The sequence below is a fragment of the Trichomonas vaginalis genome, chromosome III, assembly GCF_026262505.1.
Source record: "Trichomonas vaginalis G3 chromosome III, whole genome shotgun sequence".
NCBI lineage: Eukaryota > Parabasalia > Trichomonadida > Trichomonadidae > Trichomonas > Trichomonas vaginalis.
Genome location: NC_067205.1, coordinates 7,018,782 through 7,038,860, shown reverse-complemented (window position 1 = coordinate 7,038,860; position 20,079 = coordinate 7,018,782). Strand labels below are relative to the sequence as shown.

General features: G+C 30.6%; 2 protein-coding genes across 2 annotated transcripts, besides 4 other annotated features; both read right to left on the bottom strand.

Annotated features, from left to right (window-relative positions):
* Positions 1-4,187: 4,187 nt before the first annotated feature.
* Positions 4,188-5,021: a mobile genetic element.
* A 329-nt stretch (positions 5,022-5,350) lies between these two features.
* On the bottom strand, positions 5,351-6,448 carry TVAGG3_0656180 (RNA polymerase II transcription regulator recruiting protein; the record flags this gene model as incomplete). The annotated part of the gene is made up of 1 exon (XM_001296734.2): positions 5,636-6,427. One exon carries the CDS (start codon positions 6,425-6,427, stop codon positions 5,636-5,638), a length of 792 nt encoding a protein of 263 aa, XP_001296735.1.
* A 1,394-nt stretch (positions 6,449-7,842) lies between these two features.
* Positions 7,843-11,737: a mobile genetic element.
* Positions 11,738-13,568: 1,831 nt separating this feature from the next.
* Positions 13,569-17,392, bottom strand: TVAGG3_0656160 (cysteine-rich secretory protein family; the record flags this gene model as incomplete). The annotated part of the gene is made up of 1 exon (XM_051241844.1): positions 16,626-17,375. The coding sequence occupies one exon, from the start codon at positions 17,373-17,375 to the stop codon at positions 16,626-16,628; it is 750 nt and encodes a 249-aa protein (XP_051088431.1).
* Positions 17,393-17,688: 296 nt separating this feature from the next.
* Positions 17,689-17,725: a mobile genetic element.
* A 2,135-nt stretch (positions 17,726-19,860) lies between these two features.
* Positions 19,861-19,897: a mobile genetic element.
* Positions 19,898-20,079: the final 182 nt, after the last annotated feature.

Here is a 20,079-nt window from a genome sequence, read left to right as displayed (position 1 = left end):
AAAAAGACCGAATACGTTTCACAGCGAGAAAAAAATAAAAGGCAAGATAGAATTTTCTAGACATAAAGAAGTTGTTTACCGAGTTTTAGCTCTTATCTCTAACAAAAAATTAATTTTTAAAAAAAAGACCGAATACGTTTCACAGCGAGAAAAAAATAAAAGGCAAGATAGAATTTTCTAGACATAAAGAAGTTGTTTACCGAGTTTTAGCTCTTATCTCTAACAAAAAATTAATTTTTAAAAAAAAGACCGAATACGTTTCACAGCGAGAAAAAAATAAAAGGCAAGATAGAATTTTCTAGACATAAAGAAGTTGTTTAACCGAGTTTTAGCTCTTATCTCTAACAAAAAATTAATTTTTAAAAAAAGACGAATACGTTTCACAGCGAGAAAAAAATAAAAACGCAAGATAGAATTTTCTAGACATAAAGAAGTTGTTTACCGAGTTTTAGCTCTTATCTCTAACAAAAAATTTTTTAAAAAAAAGACCGAATACGTTTCACAGCGAGAAAAAAATAAAAGGCAAGATAGAATTTTCTAGACATAAAGAAGTTGTTTACCGAGTTTTAGCTCTTATCTCTAACAAAAAATTAATTTTTAAAAAAAAGACGAATACTTTTCACAGCGAGAAAAAAATAAAAGGCAAGATAGAATTTTCTAGACATAAAGAAGTTGTTTACCGAGTTTTAGCTCTTATCTCTAACAAAAAATTAATTTTTAAAAAAAAGACCGAATACGTTTCACAGCGAGAAAAAAATAAAAGGCAAGATAGAATTTTCTATACATAAAGAAGTTGTTTAATTTTTTGTTAGAGATAAGAGCTAAAACTCGGTAAACAACTTCTTTATGTCTAGAAAATTCTATCTTGCCTTTTATTTTTTTCTCGCTGTGAAACGTATTCGGTCTTTTTTTAAAAAAATTAATTTTTTGTTAGAGATAAGAGCTAAAACTCGGTAAACAACTTCTTTATGTCTAGAAAATTCTATCTTGCCTTTGTTTTTTTTTCTCGCTGTGAAACGTATTCGGTCTTTTTTTAAAAAAATTAATTTTTTGTTAGAGATAAGAGCTAAAACTCGGTAAACAACTTCTTTATGTCTAGAAATTCTATCTTGCCTTTTATTTTTTTCTCGCTGTGAAACGTATTCGGTCTTTTTAAAAATTAATTTTTTGTTAGAGATAAGAGCTAAAACTCGGTAAACAACTTCTTTATGTCTAGAAAATTCTATCTTGCCTTTTATTTTTTTCTCGCTGTGAAACGTATTCGGTCTTTTTTTAAAAAATTAATTTTTGGTTAGAGATAAGAGCTAAAACTCGGTAAACAACTTCTTTATGTCTAGAAAATTCTATCTTGCCTTTTATTTTTTTCTCGCTGTGAAACGTATTCGGTCTTTTTTTTTAAAAATTAATTTTTTGTTAGAGATAAGAGCTAAAACTCAGTAAACAACTTCTTTATGTCTAGAAAATTCTATCTTGCCTTTTATTTTTTTCTCGCTGTGAAACGTATTCGGTCTTTTTTTTAAAATTAATTTTTTGTTAGAGATAAGAGCTAAAACTCGGTAAACAACTTCTTTATGTCTAGAAAATTCTATCTTGCCTTTTATTTTTTCTCGCTGTGAAACGTATTCGGTCTTTTTTTAAAAATTAATTTTTGTTAGAGATAAGAGCTAAAACTCGGTAAACAACTTCTTTATGTCTAGAAAATTCTATCTTGCCTTTTATTTTTTTCTCGCTGTGAACGTATTCGCGTCTTTTTTTTAAAAATTAATTTTTTGTTAGAGATAAGAGCTAAAACTCGGTAAACAACTTCTTTATGTCTAGAAAATTCTATCTTGCCTTTTATTTTTTCTCGCTGTGAAACGTATTCGGTCTTTTTTTTAAAAAATTAATTTTTTGTTAGAGATAAGAGCTAAAACTCGGTAAACAACTTCTTTATGTCTAGAAAATTCTATCTTGCCTTTTATTTTTTTCTCGCTGTGAAACGTATTCGGTCTTTTTTTAAAAAATTAATTTTTTGTTAGAGATAAGAGCTAAAACTCAGTAAACAACTTCTTTATGTCTAGAAAATTCTATCTTGCCTTTTATTTTTTTCTCGCTGTGAAACGTATTCGGTCTTTTTTTAAAAAATTTAATTTTTTGTTAGAGATAAGAGCTAAAACTCGGTAAAAACTTCTTTATGTCTAGAAAATTCTATCTTGCCTTTTATTTTTTTCTCGCTGTGAAACGTATTCGGTCTTTTTTTTAAAAATTAATTTTTTGTTAGAGATAAGAGCTAAAACTCGGTAAACAACTTCTTTATGTCTAGAAAATTCTATCTTGCCTTTTATTTTTTCTCGCTGTGAAACGTATTCGGTCCTTTTTTTAAAAAATTAATTTTTTGTTAGAGATAAGAGCTAAAACTCGGTAAACAACTTCTTTATGTCTAGAAAATTCTATCTTGCCTTTTATTTTTTCTCGCTGTGAAACGTATTCGGTCTTTTTTTTAAAAAATTAATTTTTTGTTAGAGATAAGAGCTAAAACTCGGTAAACAACTTCTTTATGTCTAGAAAATTCTATCTTGCCTTTTATTTTTTTCTCGCTGTGAAACGTATTCGGTCTTTTTTTAAAAAATTAATTTTTTTGTTAGAGATAAGAGCTAAAACTCGGTAAACAACTTCTTTATGTCTAGAAATTCTATCTTGCCTTTTATTTTTTTCTCGCTGTGAAACGTATTCGGTCTTTTTTAAAAATTAATATTTTTGTTAGAGATAAGAGCTAAAACTCGGTAAACAACTTCTTTATGTCTAGAAAATTCTATCTTGCCTTTTATTTTTTTCTCGCTGTGAAACGTATTCGGTCTTTTTTAAAAAATTAATTTTTTGTTAGAGATAAGAGCTAAAACTCGGTAAACAACTTCTTTATGTCTAGAAAAATTCTATCTTGCCTTTTATTTTTTTCTCGCTGTGAAACGTATTCGGTCTTTTTTTTAAAAAATTAATTTTTTGTTAGAGATAAGAGCTAAAACTCGGTAAACAACTTCTTTATGTCTAGAAAATTCTATCTTGCCTTTTATTTTTTCTCGCTGTGAAACGTATTCGGTCTTTTTTTTTAAAAAATTAATTTTTGTTAGAAATAAGAGCTAAAACTCGGTAAACAACTTCTTTATGTCTAGAAAATTCTATCTTGCCTTTTATTTTTTTCTCGCTGTGAAACGTATTCGGTCTTTTTTTAAAAAATTAATTTTTTGTTAGAGATAAGAGCTAAAACTCGGTAAACAACTTCTTTATGTCTAGAAAATTCTATCTTGCCTTTTATTTTTTCTCGCTGTGAAACGTATTCGGTCTTTTTTAAAAAATTAATTTTTTGTTAGAGATAAGAGCTAAAACTCGGTAAACAACTTCTTTATGTCTAGAAAATTCTATCTTGCCTTTTATTTTTTTCTCGCTGTGAAACGTATTCGGTCTTTTTTTAAAAAATTAATTTTTGTTAGAGATAAGAGCTAAAACTCAGTAAACAACTTCTTTATGTCTAGAAAATTCTATCTTGCCTTTTATTTTTTCTCGCTGTGAAACGTATTCGGTCTTTTTTTTAAAAATTAATTTTTGTTAGAGATAAGAGCTAAAACTCGGTAAACAACTTCTTTATGTCTAGAAATTCTATCTTGCCTTTTATTTTTTCTCGCTGTGAAACGTATTCGGTCTTTTTTTAAAAATTAATTTTTTGTTAGAGATAAGAGCTAAAACTCGGTAAACAACTTCTTTATGTCTAGAAAATTCTATCTTGCCTTTTATTTTTTTCTCGCTGTGAAACGTATTCGTCTTTTTTTAAAAATTAATTTTTGTTAGAGATAAGAGCTAAAACTCGGTAAACAACTTCTTTATGTCTAGAAAATTCTATCTTGCCTTTTATTTTTTTCTCGCTGTGAAACGTATTCGGTCTTTTTTTTAAAAAATTAATTTTTTGTTAGAGATAAGAGCTAAAACTCGGTAAACAACTTCTTTATGTCTAGAAAATTCTATCTTGCCTTTTATTTTTTCTCGCTGTGAAACGTATTCGGTCTTTTTTTAAAAATTAATTTTTTGTTAGAGATAAGAGCTAAAACTCGGTAAACAACTTCTTTATGTCTAGAAAATTCTATCTTGCCTTTATTTTTTTCTCGCTGTGAAACGTATTTCGGTCTTTTTTTTAAAAATTAATTTTTTGTTAGAGATAAGAGCTAAAACTCAGTAAACAACTTCTTTATGTCTAGAAAATTCTATCTTGCCTTTTATTTTTTTCTCGCTGTGAAACGTATTCGGTCTTTTTTTAAAAATTAATTTTTTGTTAGAGATAAGAGCTAAAACTCAGTAAACAACTTCTTTATGTCTAGAAAATTCTATCTGCCTTTTATTTTTCTCGCTGTGAAACGTATTCGGTCTTTTTTTTAAAAATTAATTTTTTGTTAGAGATAAGAGCTAAAACTCGGTAAACAACTTCTTTATGTCTAGAAAATTTAACATGCGTCTCCCATTTTTATATATTTGGTTTAGAATGTTCGAAAATGCGTAATATGGTCATGAATATTCATTGAAAAGAACCTTGAATTAATTCAATCTGATCTCACAAAATATTTTAAATTACAAACTTTGTAGTTTGAATAGATCATTCGTACTAAACTCAAATAACTAGTTTATTTTTGAATACAAATTATTTAAATCTATTCAATTTTGTGAATTTTCCTTCAAAAATCAAGTTTAAATATCTTCTTTGCCATATAATTATAAATACACTGAAACATATTCGAAATTGAAAACAATGACTTTTTCTGTTCTTTCAATCTTTCAATTTGAATTTTGCAAAATTGGATTTCTCATTAAATACCTATTAAGAACTACAAGCAATTTAACTTATAATCAAATTTATTTGTGTTATATTCAATCTTCTCAAAACTTATAATTTTCGGCTATAGCATGATTATATGCTATATAATATAATAAACATATTATAGTATCAATCTTTCAATTATTTGAAGAGAAAACCGAAAAAATCTATTTTCGCTCTATAACAGAGTTAATTTACTGATTTGCCTGAATGTGGATAAATTATTAATATTACAGACGCTCAGATATATATGACATACATTTTATATTAGTAAAAGAAAAGAAGTGATTGAGACACCTATGAAAACAAAATTCAATGATATGAAAATCACTAGCGAATACAATTTCTTTTCTTATCCTAGTCATTATTGCAACATCGAACCTCTGTCATAATTGAAAAGTTAAATAAAACATAAAAATTATTCCATAATATTTAATATTATCATATGGCTAAATATAAAAAAAATCAAAAAAATATATTTTATGAACATCGTCGAATATTGATTCAAAATATGTTCTTTTAAAATTTGCTGTTTGGTACTCGTGCTTACTGCAAGCCATTTCATTACTCAATTGAATGAATTTAACAATTTGTTCTCAAAAAATAATTGATCGAATTCAAAACTTTCTGAAAGTTCACAAAAATCGAAACTCTCCTCTCAAAAAATAATTATTCAAAATTTAGATTTTGAATTTATATAAAACATTGCATTTTTACAAACAAACATGTGTAAAAATACTACTTAAAGAACAACCAATTATATCATAATTAAATTTATTTAATACATTTTTAAAAAAGTTAATCATTATATTGTTTCAAAAGAGAGAATGGATCGCTTTTGACTTCATTCAATAGGTCAAGGAGCTGCATGCTATTACAGAATTCTGCAATTTGATTCATTTGTTCTTCGCAATCTAAGTTATTCAGATCTGGCACTTTTTTATCACCTGGGATTTCTTCTTTTTCTTCAGTAGAAGTTTGAAGGATTGAAACAGTATTATTCTCAACTGGGAGTTTTGGACGCTTTGGTAAAGGTCTCTTTGATATAATTTGAAATCTATACCTGCATTGAACATCTGTTCTACCATCAATTTCGTTAGCAATTTTTGTCCAACCTCTGTGACCGTGTTTCTTCACCAAAGACAATAATAAATCATCTTCTTCTTTTGTCCAAGCTGTTTTGTTAATTGTCGGATTTAATGATCTGAACCATCTTTGCGCACATTGACCACGGTTTCTTCCATTACCAACAAACTCACTGATCTTGTTCCAATCTAAAATTCCTCCTCTGTGGATACCTGCTAATAGTCTTTGATCTTCATATTGACTCCATGTCTTGGATTTTTTATCCAAGTACATGTCTGGAGTGATTTGTGCTGCAACCGGCGGTTTATCAGGAACTTGCATTAGTTGCATGAGGTTTTCAATATGTTCTGATGTTCCAATAAGTTCACGGGATTTCATTGCTGCTTCATGGTAAGGAATTTCGTTTAGAATGAACTTATATAGGAGTTTTTGCATTGGGCGCATGGCTTCAGGGCTAATACCAAAAAGAACCTGGTTATAGATATTAGTTGATTGATCTAGCATTAAAATAAAAATGAATACAATTTGCTCTCAAAAATTTCAGTGAAATATGAAAAGTCTAATTTGTAAAGTTAAAGATCAAGCGCGATCAAAATGTTTCAAATCAAGGTAGTGATCAATGGTTTGGTTTTTTCAAACATTTTTGTAAGTATCATTTAGAAAATTGAATGAGGTTCTAAAATATAGTATCAGAAAAGTAAAAATTGAATTTTGAAAAATACTAACAGAAACGTGCAAAGAACCTGATTTACCATGAAAAAATTAAGTTGAATTATAATTGAATTAATCGAATGTTCAAAGCTTAAAAGCAAATTCAGTTTAAATGAAAAAAATAATTTATAGCCCCGAGACAAGATAATGCTTCCTGCAAATGTCAACTATAAATACGCTCTCTCTCAAATAATATTTATTTTTTGCCGCTAGTCTATCAAATTTTGAGTAAAGTACCCATCATTAATATTTTCGGTCTACAACTTAATGTAGTTAGTATTTGTACTAAGATTTTAAAATCATCCCTTTCAATTCAGAAATATCTTAATTTATTCGCCTTTCTGAGGAAAATTATAGAAGGAGTTTTATAAAATTTATGTCAACGAAAAAAATGATGTTTTTATAAGAGACAATTACGTCTTTTTAAGAGACAATTCAGTAATCTGTCTCAAAACTAGAGAGATATATTTCCATACATATTCTATTAAACAATACAAATCAGACATAATTACAAATACGGACATAAATCACGTTTTTCTAAAAAATTCAAATCAAAATCTTGATTTAACTAATGTTGTTGCATGCTAAGTAGTGTCAACGATAGAAATTGAGAGCCTGTTAATCGTCGAGGAAGTACGATTATTTTTTGGGCAAAAAAGTATATTAAAATATAATTATTAATATTTTTTTAAAATAAAAAATTTGAAAGTTAATTTGAGATTCTCATATAATTTTTTGAATGAAAAAAATAAATATAGTCTATATGAGTTTTTGAATAATCACACTTGAGATATATCTAAAAAATAATTAAAAATAGAGTTTGAGAAGACTTTTCAAGGTGTAATGAAAAGTGTTATATAGAAAATAATTATAGATATTTTAATTTTATATATTGTGCTAAGCATTATATTAAATTTTTAGGAAAAACACTTTTCATAAGTATTCAATATTTGAAAATACGCACCAAAAAAGAATAGATTCTTTTATATTCGCTTATATAAAAGGAGACTCTCTATCAGATGCGAATGCCTGAATTCAGCACCTCTGATAGAGAGTTTCCTCTTATATAAGCAAATCTTTTTCATTCGTTTTTGTTAATATAAAAACATCAAAATCTACCAATATGAGAAATTAAACCCTGCGAGGCACCAGTCTAGAACTGGCACTTCGCAGGGCTGAATTTCTCTTGACAAAATACAATAATCAAATGCTCCAAAGTTTTCAAATTTTTATTAGGAATAGGAGCCTACAAAGCACTGATTATATATCAGTGCCTGTAGGCTCCTATTCCTTCTCTAAATGGGAGAAACTTTGTTTGAATAAGATAACATGCGAACAAAGTTTCTCCCATTTAGAGTGGGATTTGGAGGGTGGGAGGTACATAGATAGACTATGTATCTCTCACCCTCCAATTCCCTCGGGAAAGTTCGAAAACTCGGTCGCAATCAGATGCAATTGCGACCGAGTTTTCGAACTTTCTATTAGGAATAGGAGCCTACAAAGCACTGATTATATATCAGTGCCTGGTAGGCTCCTATTCCTTCTCTGAAGCTGGGAAATTTTGTCTGAATAGTTTAACATTTGGACAAAATTTCCCAGCTTCAGAGAAGGAATTGGAGGGTGAGAGGCATATAGGCATACTATATACCTCTCACCCTTCAATTCCCTCGGGAAAGTTCGAAAACTCGGTGCAATCAGATGCAATTGCGACCGAGTTTTCGAACTTTCTATTCCTTCTCTAAATGGGAGAAACTTTGTTTGAATAAGATAACATGCGAACAAAGTTTCTCCCATTTAGAGTGGGATTTGGAGGGTGGGAGGTACATAGATAGACTATGTATCTCTCACCCTCCAATTCCCTCGGGAAAGTTCGAAAACTCGGTCGCAATCAGATGCAATTGCGACCGAGTTTTCGAACTTTCTATTAGGAATAGGAGCCTACAAAGCACTGATTATATATCAGTGCCTGGTAGGCTCCTATTCCTTCTCTGAAGCTGGGAAATTTTGTCTGAATAGTTTAACATTTGGACAAAATTTCCCAGCTTCAGAGAAGGAATTGAGGGTGAGAGGCATATAGGCATACTATATACCTCTCACCCTTCAATTCCTCGGAAAGTTCGAAAACTCGTCGCAATCAGATGCAATTGCGACCGAGTTTTCGAACTTTCTATTCCTTCTCTAAATGGGAGAAACTTTGTTTGAATAAGATAACATGCGAACAAAGTTTCTCCCATTTAGAGTGGGATTTGGAGGGTGGGAGGTACATAGATAGACTATGTATCTCTCACCCTCCAATTCCCTCGGGAAAGTTCGAAAACTCGGTCGCAATCAGATGCAATTGCGACCGAGTTTTCGAACTTTCTATTAGGAATAGAGCCTACAAAGCACTGATTATATATCAGTGCCTGGTAGGCTCCTATTCCTTCTCTGAAGCTGGGAAATTTTGTCTGAATAGTTTAACATTTGGACAAAATTTCCCAGCTTCAGAGAAGGAATTGGAGGGTGAGAGGCATATAGGCATACTATATACCTCTCACCCTTCAATTCCCTCGGGAAAGTTCGAAAACTCGGTTGCAATCAGATGCAATTGCGACCGAGTTTTCGAACTTTCTATTCCTTCTCTAAATGGGAGAAACTTTGTTTGAATAAGATAACATGCGAACAAAGTTTCTCCCATTTAGAGTGGGATTTGGAGGGTGGGAGGTACATAGATAGACTATGTATCTCTCACCCTCCAATTCCCTCGGGAAAGTTCGAAAACTCGGTCGCAATCAGATGCAATTGCGACCGAGTTTTCGAACTTTCTATTAGGAATAGGAGCCTACAAAGCACTGATTATATATCAGTGCCTGGTAGGCTCCTATTCCTTCTCTGAAGCTGGGAAATTTTGTCTGAATAGTTTAACATTTGGACAAAATTTCCAGCTTCAGAGAAGGAATTGGAGGGTGAGAGAGCATATAGGCATACTATATACCTCTCACCCTTCAATTCCCTCGGGAAAGTTCGAAAACTCGGTCGCAATCAGATGCAATTGCGACCGAGTTTTCGAACTTTCTATTCCTTCTCTAAATGGAGAAACTTTGTTTGAATAAGATAACATGCGAACAAAGTTTCTCCCATTTAGAGTGGGATTTGGAGGGTGGGAGGTACATAGATAGACTATGTATCTCTCACCCTCCAATTCCCTCGGGAAAGTTCGAAAACTCGGTCGCAATCAGATGCAATTGCGACCGAGTTTTCGAACTTTCTATTAGGAATAGGAGCCTACAAAGCACTGATTATATATCAGTGCCTGGTAGGCTCCTATTCCTTCTCTGAAGCTGGGAAATTTTGTCTGAATAGTTTAACATTTGGACAAAATTTCCCAGCTTCAGAGAAGGAATTGGAGGGTGAGAGGCATATAGGCATACTATATACCTCTCACCCTTCAATTCCTCGGGAAAGTTCGAAAACTCGGTCGCAATCAGATGCAATTGCGACCGAGTTTCGAACTTTCTATTCCTTCTCTAAATGGGAGAAACTTTGTTTGAATAAGATAACATGCGAACAAAGTTTCTCCCATTTAGAGTGGGATTTGGAGGGTGGGAGGTACATAGATAGACTATGTATCTCTCACCCTCCAATTCCCTCGGGAAAGTTCGAAAACTCGGTCGCAATCAGATGCAATTGCGACCGAGTTTTCGAACTTTCTATTAGGAATAGGAGCCTACAAAGCACTGATTATATATCAGTGCCTGGTGGCTCCTATTCCTTCTCTGAAGCTGGGAAATTTTGTCTGAATAGTTTAACATTTGGACAAAATTTCCCAGCTTCAGAGAAGGAATTGGAGGGTGAGAGGCATATAGGCATACTATATACCTCTCACCCTTCAATTCCCTCGGGAAAGTTCGAAAACTCGGTCGCAATCAGATGCAATTGCGACCGAGTTTTCGAACTTTCTATTAGGAATAGGAGCCTACAAAGCACTGATTATATATCAGTGCCTGGTAGGCTCCTATTCCTTCTCTGAAGCTGGGAAATTTTGTCTGAATAGTTTAACATTTGGACAAAATTTCCCAGCTTCAGAGAAGGAATTGGAGGGTGAGAGGCATATAGGCATACTATATACCTCTCACCCTTCAATTCCCTCGGGAAAGTTCGAAAACTCGGTCGCAATCAGATGCAATTGCGACCGAGTTTTCGAACTTTCTATTCCTTCTCTAAATGGGAGAAACTTTGTTTGAATAAGATAACATGCGAACAAAGTTTCTCCCATTTAGAGTGGGATTTGGAGGGTGGGAGGTACATAGATAGACTATGTATCTCTCACCCTCCAATTCCCTCGGGAAAGTTCGAAAACTCGGTCGCAATCAGATGCAATTGCGACCGAGTTTTCGAACTTTCTATTAGGAATAGGAGCCTACAAAGCACTGATTATATATCAGTGCCTGGTAGGCTCCTATTCCTTCTCTGAAGCTGGGAAATTTTGTCTGAATAGTTTAACATTTGGACAAAATTTCCCAGCTTCAGAGAAGGAATTGGAGGGTGAGAGGCATATAGGCATACTATATACCTCTCACCCTTCAATTCCCTCGGGAAAGTTCGAAAACTCGGTCGCAATCAGATGCAATTGCGACCGAGTTTTCGAACTTTCTATTAGGAATAGGAGCCTACAAAGCACTGATTATATATCAGTGCCTGGTAGGCTCCTATTCCTTCTCTGAAGCTGGGAAATTTTGTCTGAATAGTTTAACATTTGGACAAAATTTCCAGCTTCAGAGAAGGAATTGGAGGGTGAGAGGCATATAGGCATACTATATACCTCTCACCCTTCAATTCCCTCGGGAAAGTTCGAAAACTCGGTTGCAATCAGATGCAATTGCGACCGAGTTTTCGAACTTTCTATTAGGAATAGGAGCCTACAAAGCACTGATTATATATCAGTGCCTGGTAGGCTCCTATTCCTTCTCTGAAGCTGGGAAATTTTGTCTGAATAGTTTAACATTTGGACAAAATTTCCCAGCTTCAGAGAAGGAATTGGAGGGTGAGAGGCATATAGGCATACTATATACCTCTCACCCTTCAATTCCCTCGGGAAAGTTCGAAAACTCGGTCGCAATCAGATGCAATAGAACTGATTGTTTTCTGAAAGAAAAATGCTTTTTAAATTCTGATTATATGAAAAAGCACCTTCACCTATGAATTCAATTGATTCTGGAATTGCAATCGTAGTAAATCTACAAGAAGCAAAGCCAAGAGTATCTATAACTTTAAGCTTAGAAGGAAGTAATGGAGGAGATTGGTAATATGTAATATCGAAAGCCTGACTTGTGATATAAAGTAAATTCGAAGGGAAAACTATATTTGTAAAATTATTTCTTTTGTTATAAAAAGCTTTTGGAGCAATTTCTGTAACAATGTATTCCTTTGATTCATAGAAGATTGAATTTGGGAATATTAATTCAGGCTTGCACTGGCCATTACAACCTAAAACGCTAGCTGTAATGCTAGGTCCGTTGAGTGAGTATTGTAAATTCTCATAAATATAGCTCTTTATTAAAACTAATTATTATTAAAACTAATTATTATTTCTGAACTATTATAATTTTTCAAAAATTATGGTGGCTTCACTATCATTTTTTGATAAGTAATAAACTCATCATACTAATGACTTTGTTTGAAAATGTTTTTCACATTATCTTTTCACTTTTCATAAAATTACAACGGGAATTAATTTATGATTTGTTTCTCAATATATTTTCTTTGAATTAACCTTATGTAAGGATTTTATAAAAATCTAAAAGAAGAATTTTGAAATAAGTAGCGAGAATTCATTCGTTTTCAATCGAACATATTTCTATAATCTCAATTCTGGTGTCGGTGGGGCTATATATCTTGTCAAAGAAAACAACAGTCTCAGGATTGAATTTAGTTCATTCATAAAATTAGTATCGCAAAGTGTTAAATATAAAATTGACTCAAATTATGGATGCCCTGCATTCTATCATGAAGGAATTTCCTTTCTTTGCTCTGGTTTGTATTTTGAATCTTGCCAAGGAAAGAGTAGAGCACTAGATGCGTCATTTGCGCCAAAAACAGGCGACTATAAAATGCAGACAAATGATACTTCAATGTTTAATTGTATTACTGATACAATTTTTTATATGCATTCTTACGGAAATTCTATTTTTTCGAATTACAATACTACGATGAATACTGCAAAGTATCAATATGGAAGTACTCATGCTGGATATGAAACTTTTAATGCCTCAGCAATTTTTTGTATCAATGAAAATACTACAACGTCAACTTTAAGCATATTATCATGGCAATCCGGAACTTCTAAGTACTATTATTTGCTTAATAACAATAATTCAGGATATTTAGTTGTTCGTCCGGCAACATCTTTTGAAAATAGTTATTTTATTGGAATTCCACAACCAATCCTTTTTACTAATTGCTTTTTTGACGCTGAAATAAGTCAGGCAGAAACAATCAATTGCACTTTAATTAATGAACTACCATTAATGCAATTGATTGGCATTAAATATTATTATGTTGAATACAAAATATCTAGATGCCTTTGCAAATATTCTTTTAATTTTAGCTTTCTTTATGTTTTTAAACCCATTTTCCTACGTAAAGTCTCCCTATCGTTTTTCTGTCTCAATATTTAATGAACCTCTATCAAAAATTTGAATAAGAGACTTTACAAAAGAAAAGGAGCTTATTTTGATGTAAATTATCTATTTATTTTCTTACTCATTTCTTTCCATAAATTTACATTATGCACCACTTAATGCGTATTTGGAACTCTATGAACAATTTTTAGATTATTTAAAAAAATAATTCAATGATATGATGAAAGTAAGTGAAATATTGCCATTCATTGAGCTGCTGGTTCCCAATTATGTTTATGCTTCCTGACAGGTCTTTCTAAATTGATATAAAACAGTTGAGATCGACTTTTTGCTCACAAAATTGTATAGCTATTTCAAATACCTAATGCTATTCTTTCAATATTGAGTAATGATTATTGTCATAATTTCATAATTTCAGTTAACGTTTTCTAAATGAAAGGAAATATTATCTTAGACCTCATTGGGATTTATTGAAACAACCACTGGAACTTATGAAATCTATAGATGCAACTATGCGAAGACACAAATTAATTCCGGGGATGCTGTTTACATAAAGCAAAGGGATTCCTTTCTGAATATTACAAAAACATCATTTTCAGATATTATCACATTATATTCAATGCATTATATTGATCAAAACTTTAGTTGCCCTGCTTTTTTCCATGAAGGCAGTAAAATTTTAATGAATAAAATGATAATATGCGGATGCTATTCAAAATTCAGAGGGATTGCTGCTTCTTTTGTGCCACAAACTTCATTGAATTCACAAAATGCATTTTATTCATCATTTTACCAAAACAATCTGGATAATTCAACTGCTATTTGCCATATTTGTTGTTGTATGGGAAATTGTAATTTTGAGAACAATAATGTTTCACATAATCAAGGAAATTATCCAGGCCCTGTTGCCATTTACTTAGCTTTCGGAGTTTCTGAAAGTTTTTGCTATTATTTCAATAATACTAAAACGCATGCAGTAATTTTTCATCATTGTATGGATAATGCTCTGCAAAATGTTGCAAACACAGTAGTTTTTAAGAATTCTCCAGAAAAATCTTTAGAACAAACATGGGGCACTTCAACAATGACATTGAATAACTGCGTTTTCTTTGAAAACACTGTTTATAAGTTTGAAACTAACCCAATTGTTAAAAATTCATATTCAGACAAAATTTTAACAGATTGTCAGCCAATCAATAATCAGATCATTAGCACTTACTCTATAACAACTGATTATGGAATTAAAACACTCAAATTCGATGTTATTCAATCTTGCATACAAAATAATTTGTATTTAATAACTAAATCTTTATTTTACTTTACTTTCCTCTTCCCATATGAATAAAAGTTTATGTCTGTACTTAACCAACTAAATAAAACATGAGTAATCTAATTCTGAATTGGCAAATATGCATTCCTATGCCATTATATAGGATAATATAAATGATTTCTTTAATCACAAATCATGTAGATCATCATTTTCAAAAAATGTATTGAAATTTAGTGTTATTCCTCGCTGGGATTTACTGAAACTAGTTCAGGAACTTTTGAGATTTATAGATGCCAGTATTCAAAAACACAGGTTAATTCAGGAGGCGCAGTATATATTATTCAGCAGAATTCTATTCTTAATATTAGGAAAACATCATTTTCAGATATACTTACATTTTATTCAAGATTTTACGGAGATCAAAACTTTGCATGCCCTGCTTTCTTTCACATCGGCAGTAAGATTTTACTTGATAAAATGATAATTTGCAGATGTTACTCTACATTCAGAGGAATTGCTGCATCTTTTGTTCAACAGACATCAGCAAATACACAAAGTGTAATAGATTCATCTTTTTACGAAAATAATTTAGATAATATTAGTGTTACTTGCCATATTTGCTGTTGTCTCGGAAATTGCAATTTTGAGAACAATAACATTTCAAATAATCAAGGAAATTATCCAGGTCCCGTTGCCATTTATAGAGCATTTCAAGTTTACGAAAATTTATGCTTTTATTTCAATAATACTAAAACATCAGGAGTAATTTTGCACCATTGTATGGAGAATGCTCTACAAAACATTGCAAATACAATTGTATATAAAAATATTGGATCAGAATTTCTTGAAGTAACCATGGAAACATCAACAATGACAATAGATAATTGTGTATTCTTTGAAAACGAAGTCTATAAGTTTGGCAACAATCCAATCGTTAAAAATTCATATTCAGACAAAATTTTAACAGATTGTCAGCCTTTCAATAATCATATCATTAGTACTTACTCCATAACAACTGATTATGGAATTAAAACACTCAAATTCGAGATAATTCAATTGTGTATTCAAAATAACGTGTATTTTATTACCAAATCTTTATATTGTTTTACCATTCTCTTATTATTAGAATAAAATTTTATTTCAATGTCTAACAAATTAGATGAAATCCAGATTATCAAAGAAATCTGCATATATTAGTACTTTGATAGCGAACATCATTAAGAGTTACTATAATGATAAGTCAACCCAGTGCTGCTTTATTTATTAAAACTCATTTTAAACTAATTACCAAATTTTCGTGTAATTAGCTCATTTTAGCAAAATGGAAAACAGTAAACGCTAAACTTATTATAAATACAAAGAATTTGGAGCTTATATCTAAGACAACATCATTCTTTTACGAATAATGAAATTAATTAGTTCAAATTTATCTTTGTTTTAGTTCGCTCATTTAAATTCTAAACAAGCAATGTCTAATTTTATGCTGTTGAGCAAAATTGAAAAACTAATAAGATAAAAAATAAAATTTTAAAGAAATAAATGGATAACAAGGTGAAATTGTCGCAAAACTGATGGTTCATAAACATAGTAATTGAAAATTATTTGTTGTTGAATTTATTTGCGAGAGCTTTCACTGAATTTGGTTTATTAGAGGGAGCTGTGGTCTTTGTTGTAGTTTTTATAGTTGTCTTTGTAGTAACACTGTAGATTTGTGGCTTTGGCTCAGGAGGAACTTCGTATTTAGTTTCAATAATTGTAGTTTTAGTTGTAGAACGCGTTGATGAGTTCGATTCCGTCTTGTATTGTACTGATGAAGCAACACAGATGATCTGACCCTTGATGCAGGCGCAGACAATGCCCAAAATCAAAACAACAATTGTTATTGCGAGGATGCAATAAGTAACAATTTGTTGCCACGTGATACCATATGATTTACGACCCATCATCTGATCGTACTCATAATCAGACATATCAACACTGCAATTAGTAATATAAATTGAATATTTGTAGATAAATTGTTCAAAAGCAATTTCTACATCGAATTTCGTGTTAATTTTGGCTGTAATATTTGGACGGAATCCGACAAATCTTTCATCCCACATCAAAAGTAAGGTGCTGTAACAATTGGAACGGCAGTTCCGTTTTGTTTAACTGTAACCTTAGGGAGTGTAGTTGACATGTTTCTACCCCAGAATGTCCACATTACACCGTTATCTGCAGGAATAAGTTCTGGTGGAACTGGACCTGGAGGAGGAGAAGCTACAAAATCAATTTCATGCGGTTTATCTAATGTTGCCATTCCGAATGTTTTAAGTGCACTGGCACCACCAACGCCACAGAAAGATGTTTGCTTCATTGATCTACTGAGAAGCCATAATCTATGGCCAGGATTTGGATCACCATAATCGTAATAATATCCTAATATCGCAGCTGCTGAAGATGCAGATCCACCTGCTAAGTTTGAAGTACCGCATCCAATTGAAGCGTTTGTGGAGTAGCATTTCGTAGATTCAGATGGTTCGTGATGAAGACCATTGTAATAGCAGTATAATGCGCAAGCGCATTGCGTATCATGGAACGTATCATTGATAAAAATATTATCATTAAGCCCGGTAATCCAGCGAACGAAGTTATAAGTTTTAATACCTTTTTTGTCATCTTCAGTTTTGTTGTATTTTGGGATGGAACATTGATCTTTCGGAGGATAACCAAAAGGGAAATAATCAAAGTTCTTTTGACCCCACTTTGCATAGAAATCTGAGTTATATCTAGAGCATACTTTAGATCTCTTTCTGCCTGTTATCAATTTCATTTCGATAACTTCAGCACATATAAGAGAAATCAGTAACATTTTCTAAATAACTTGAAATGACCGTGTCAGATTTTATGAGATCAGAATTTTATTATTGTCTAATAAATTGTTGACAGAATGCATTAAATTTTTTAAAAAGATTTTGAAAACTCTTAGAATTGCTCTCAAATTTTTTTGATGCGAATTAATAAAAAATTACTATCAAATATGTATTCAACCTTATATATGTTAGAAATTTTAACGTTGTATTGAAAGGTCGATCGTTTCAAAGTACTACATTCAAAACTATGGTTTCAAATTATCATATAAAATTGATTTGGAATAATGTGAAGTTATACATATTTTGAAAATGTAATAAACAGAAATTCATCAAAAGTGACAGCTCTCAATTTTTTGACATTTGTAAATTCTAAATTGAATGAGAAAAATGAAATAATACTAAGCATAATACAATATTCTAGATTTAATTATAATTAGGAAAAAGTTAGTTTTGAGAGTACTTTTCATAGGCATATAGAATGAAATCTTCTGAAAAATAATATCACATAAACTCATATTATTTTCTAATATATAACTATTTTATATAAAAATCAAATTCAATGATCTTAAAAGCGAAGGATAAACCTCAAAATTTACGAATATAATGAGTGGGAATATAATGCTTATCTATCATAAAACCATATGAAATATCAATTTTTGCTTTACGCCTAATTTTTGACGACAATTAGCAAAAAATGTTAAATGTTAACACTCAGTCCATTTGAATATGAAAAATAAAATTGACTTTGATTAAATGTTTTTATTTATCATGCAATTCTTCTTGCGACCAAAGCTTTGACTAAAAGTTCAAAAAATAAGATAGCTTAAAAAATAATATACGGTAGTGTTTACTAATAGATGAATAGTATATAAATTCTATTAAAATGGATTTGATCCAAAAAAATATAAAACCAAAAATAATTGTTATAATTTAAATGAAGAAGTGTTGCATGCTAAGATCAGTCATAATGTAAACCTCTCAATTTTATTGTCGTGGGAAGTATCTCAATTCCTTCAAAAAAATTGAAAAACTATTTAATTTTAAAAATATAATACTTTTAATTAGTTAATTAATTGGAGATATTTTTTAAAAAATCACTTTTGATAATACTTTTGAGAACTTTAATTAAAAAAATATATTCAAAAATATCCAGGATATCTAGAGGGAATTGTTCCTTATGAGGTATATAGTTATGATGTATACCTCATAAGGAACAATTCCCTCCTTAAAACGAGAAAACTTGTTCGAAATTGTTTATCATTTCGAACAAGTTTTCTCGTTTTTAATAAGAAACTAAAGGCTATGAGGCACTGATTATATATTAGTGCCTCACAGCCTTTAGTTTCTAATAGATAGCTGGGAAACTTTCTCCAAATGATAAGTTATTCAGAGAAAGTTTCCCAGCTATCAAGAGGGAATTGTTCCTTATGAGGTATATAGTTATGATGTATACCTCATAAGGAACAATTCCCTCCTTAAAATCGTAGACATTTTATACTTATTAATCAACCATTCAAAATCATATTCCTCTGAAAAGTTATTTTATTAAAAATTTAGAATTAATAAATATAGAGTTTGAATTTCATACAATACCTATATATTTTCAATAATGGAATTTGAAAACCATTCTCAAAAGTTCTCAGAAAACCTTTTTTTCATTAATTTTAAGAATCTGAGTATTAAACTAAGTGATAAATTCGTTTGACACTACTTTAATTTTAAATTCAAAAAATTATATGTGCTTCTTAAAATGACTCAAAAAAATTTTATTATAAAATAATATATAATATTAAAAATCCCACAAATTTTTTTACTTTACATAATCGTACTTCCTCGACGATTAATTTCCACTCAATTTCTATCGTTGACCGAACTTAGCATGCAACAGAAGTCATTTCAAACGATTTTATTTATGATCAAATTTTATATATTTTTTTGGATCAAATCCATTTTAATAGAATTTATATACTATTCATCTATTAGTAAACACTACCGTATATTATTTTTTAAGCTATCTTATTTTTTGAACTTTTAGTCAAAGCTTTGGTCGCAAGAAGAATTGCATGATAAATAAAAACATTTAATCAAAGTCAATTTTATTTTTCATATTCAAATGGACTGAGTGTTAACATTTAACATTTTTTGCTAATTGTCGTCAAAAATTAGGCGTAAAGCAAAAATTGATATTTCATATGGTTTTATGATAGATAAGCATTAATATTCCCACTCATTATATTCGTAAATTTTGAGGTTTATCCTTCGCTTTAAGATCATTGAATTTGATTTTTATATAAAATAGTTATATATTAGAAAATAATATGAGTTTATGTGATATTATTTTTCAGAAGATTTCATTCTATATGCCTATGAAAAGTACTCTCAAAACTAACTTTTTCCTAATTATAATTAAATCTAGAATATTGTATTATGCTTAGTATTATTTCATTTTTCTCATTCAATTTAGAATTTACAAATGTCAAAAAATTGAGAGCTGTCACTTTTGATGAATTTCTGTTTATTACAGTTTCAAGAATATTTGACATAACTGAATCCGAATTTAATAAAAATATGCTCCAAAAATTTTTGATAAAGACGATAATTTGTTATCCCCGAATAATTGAATAGAAAAATATGAATTTGGGATTGTCACTTGTTATATTGGTATGCATATAGAATCATTTTCTAATTTTAAGCAGATATGGC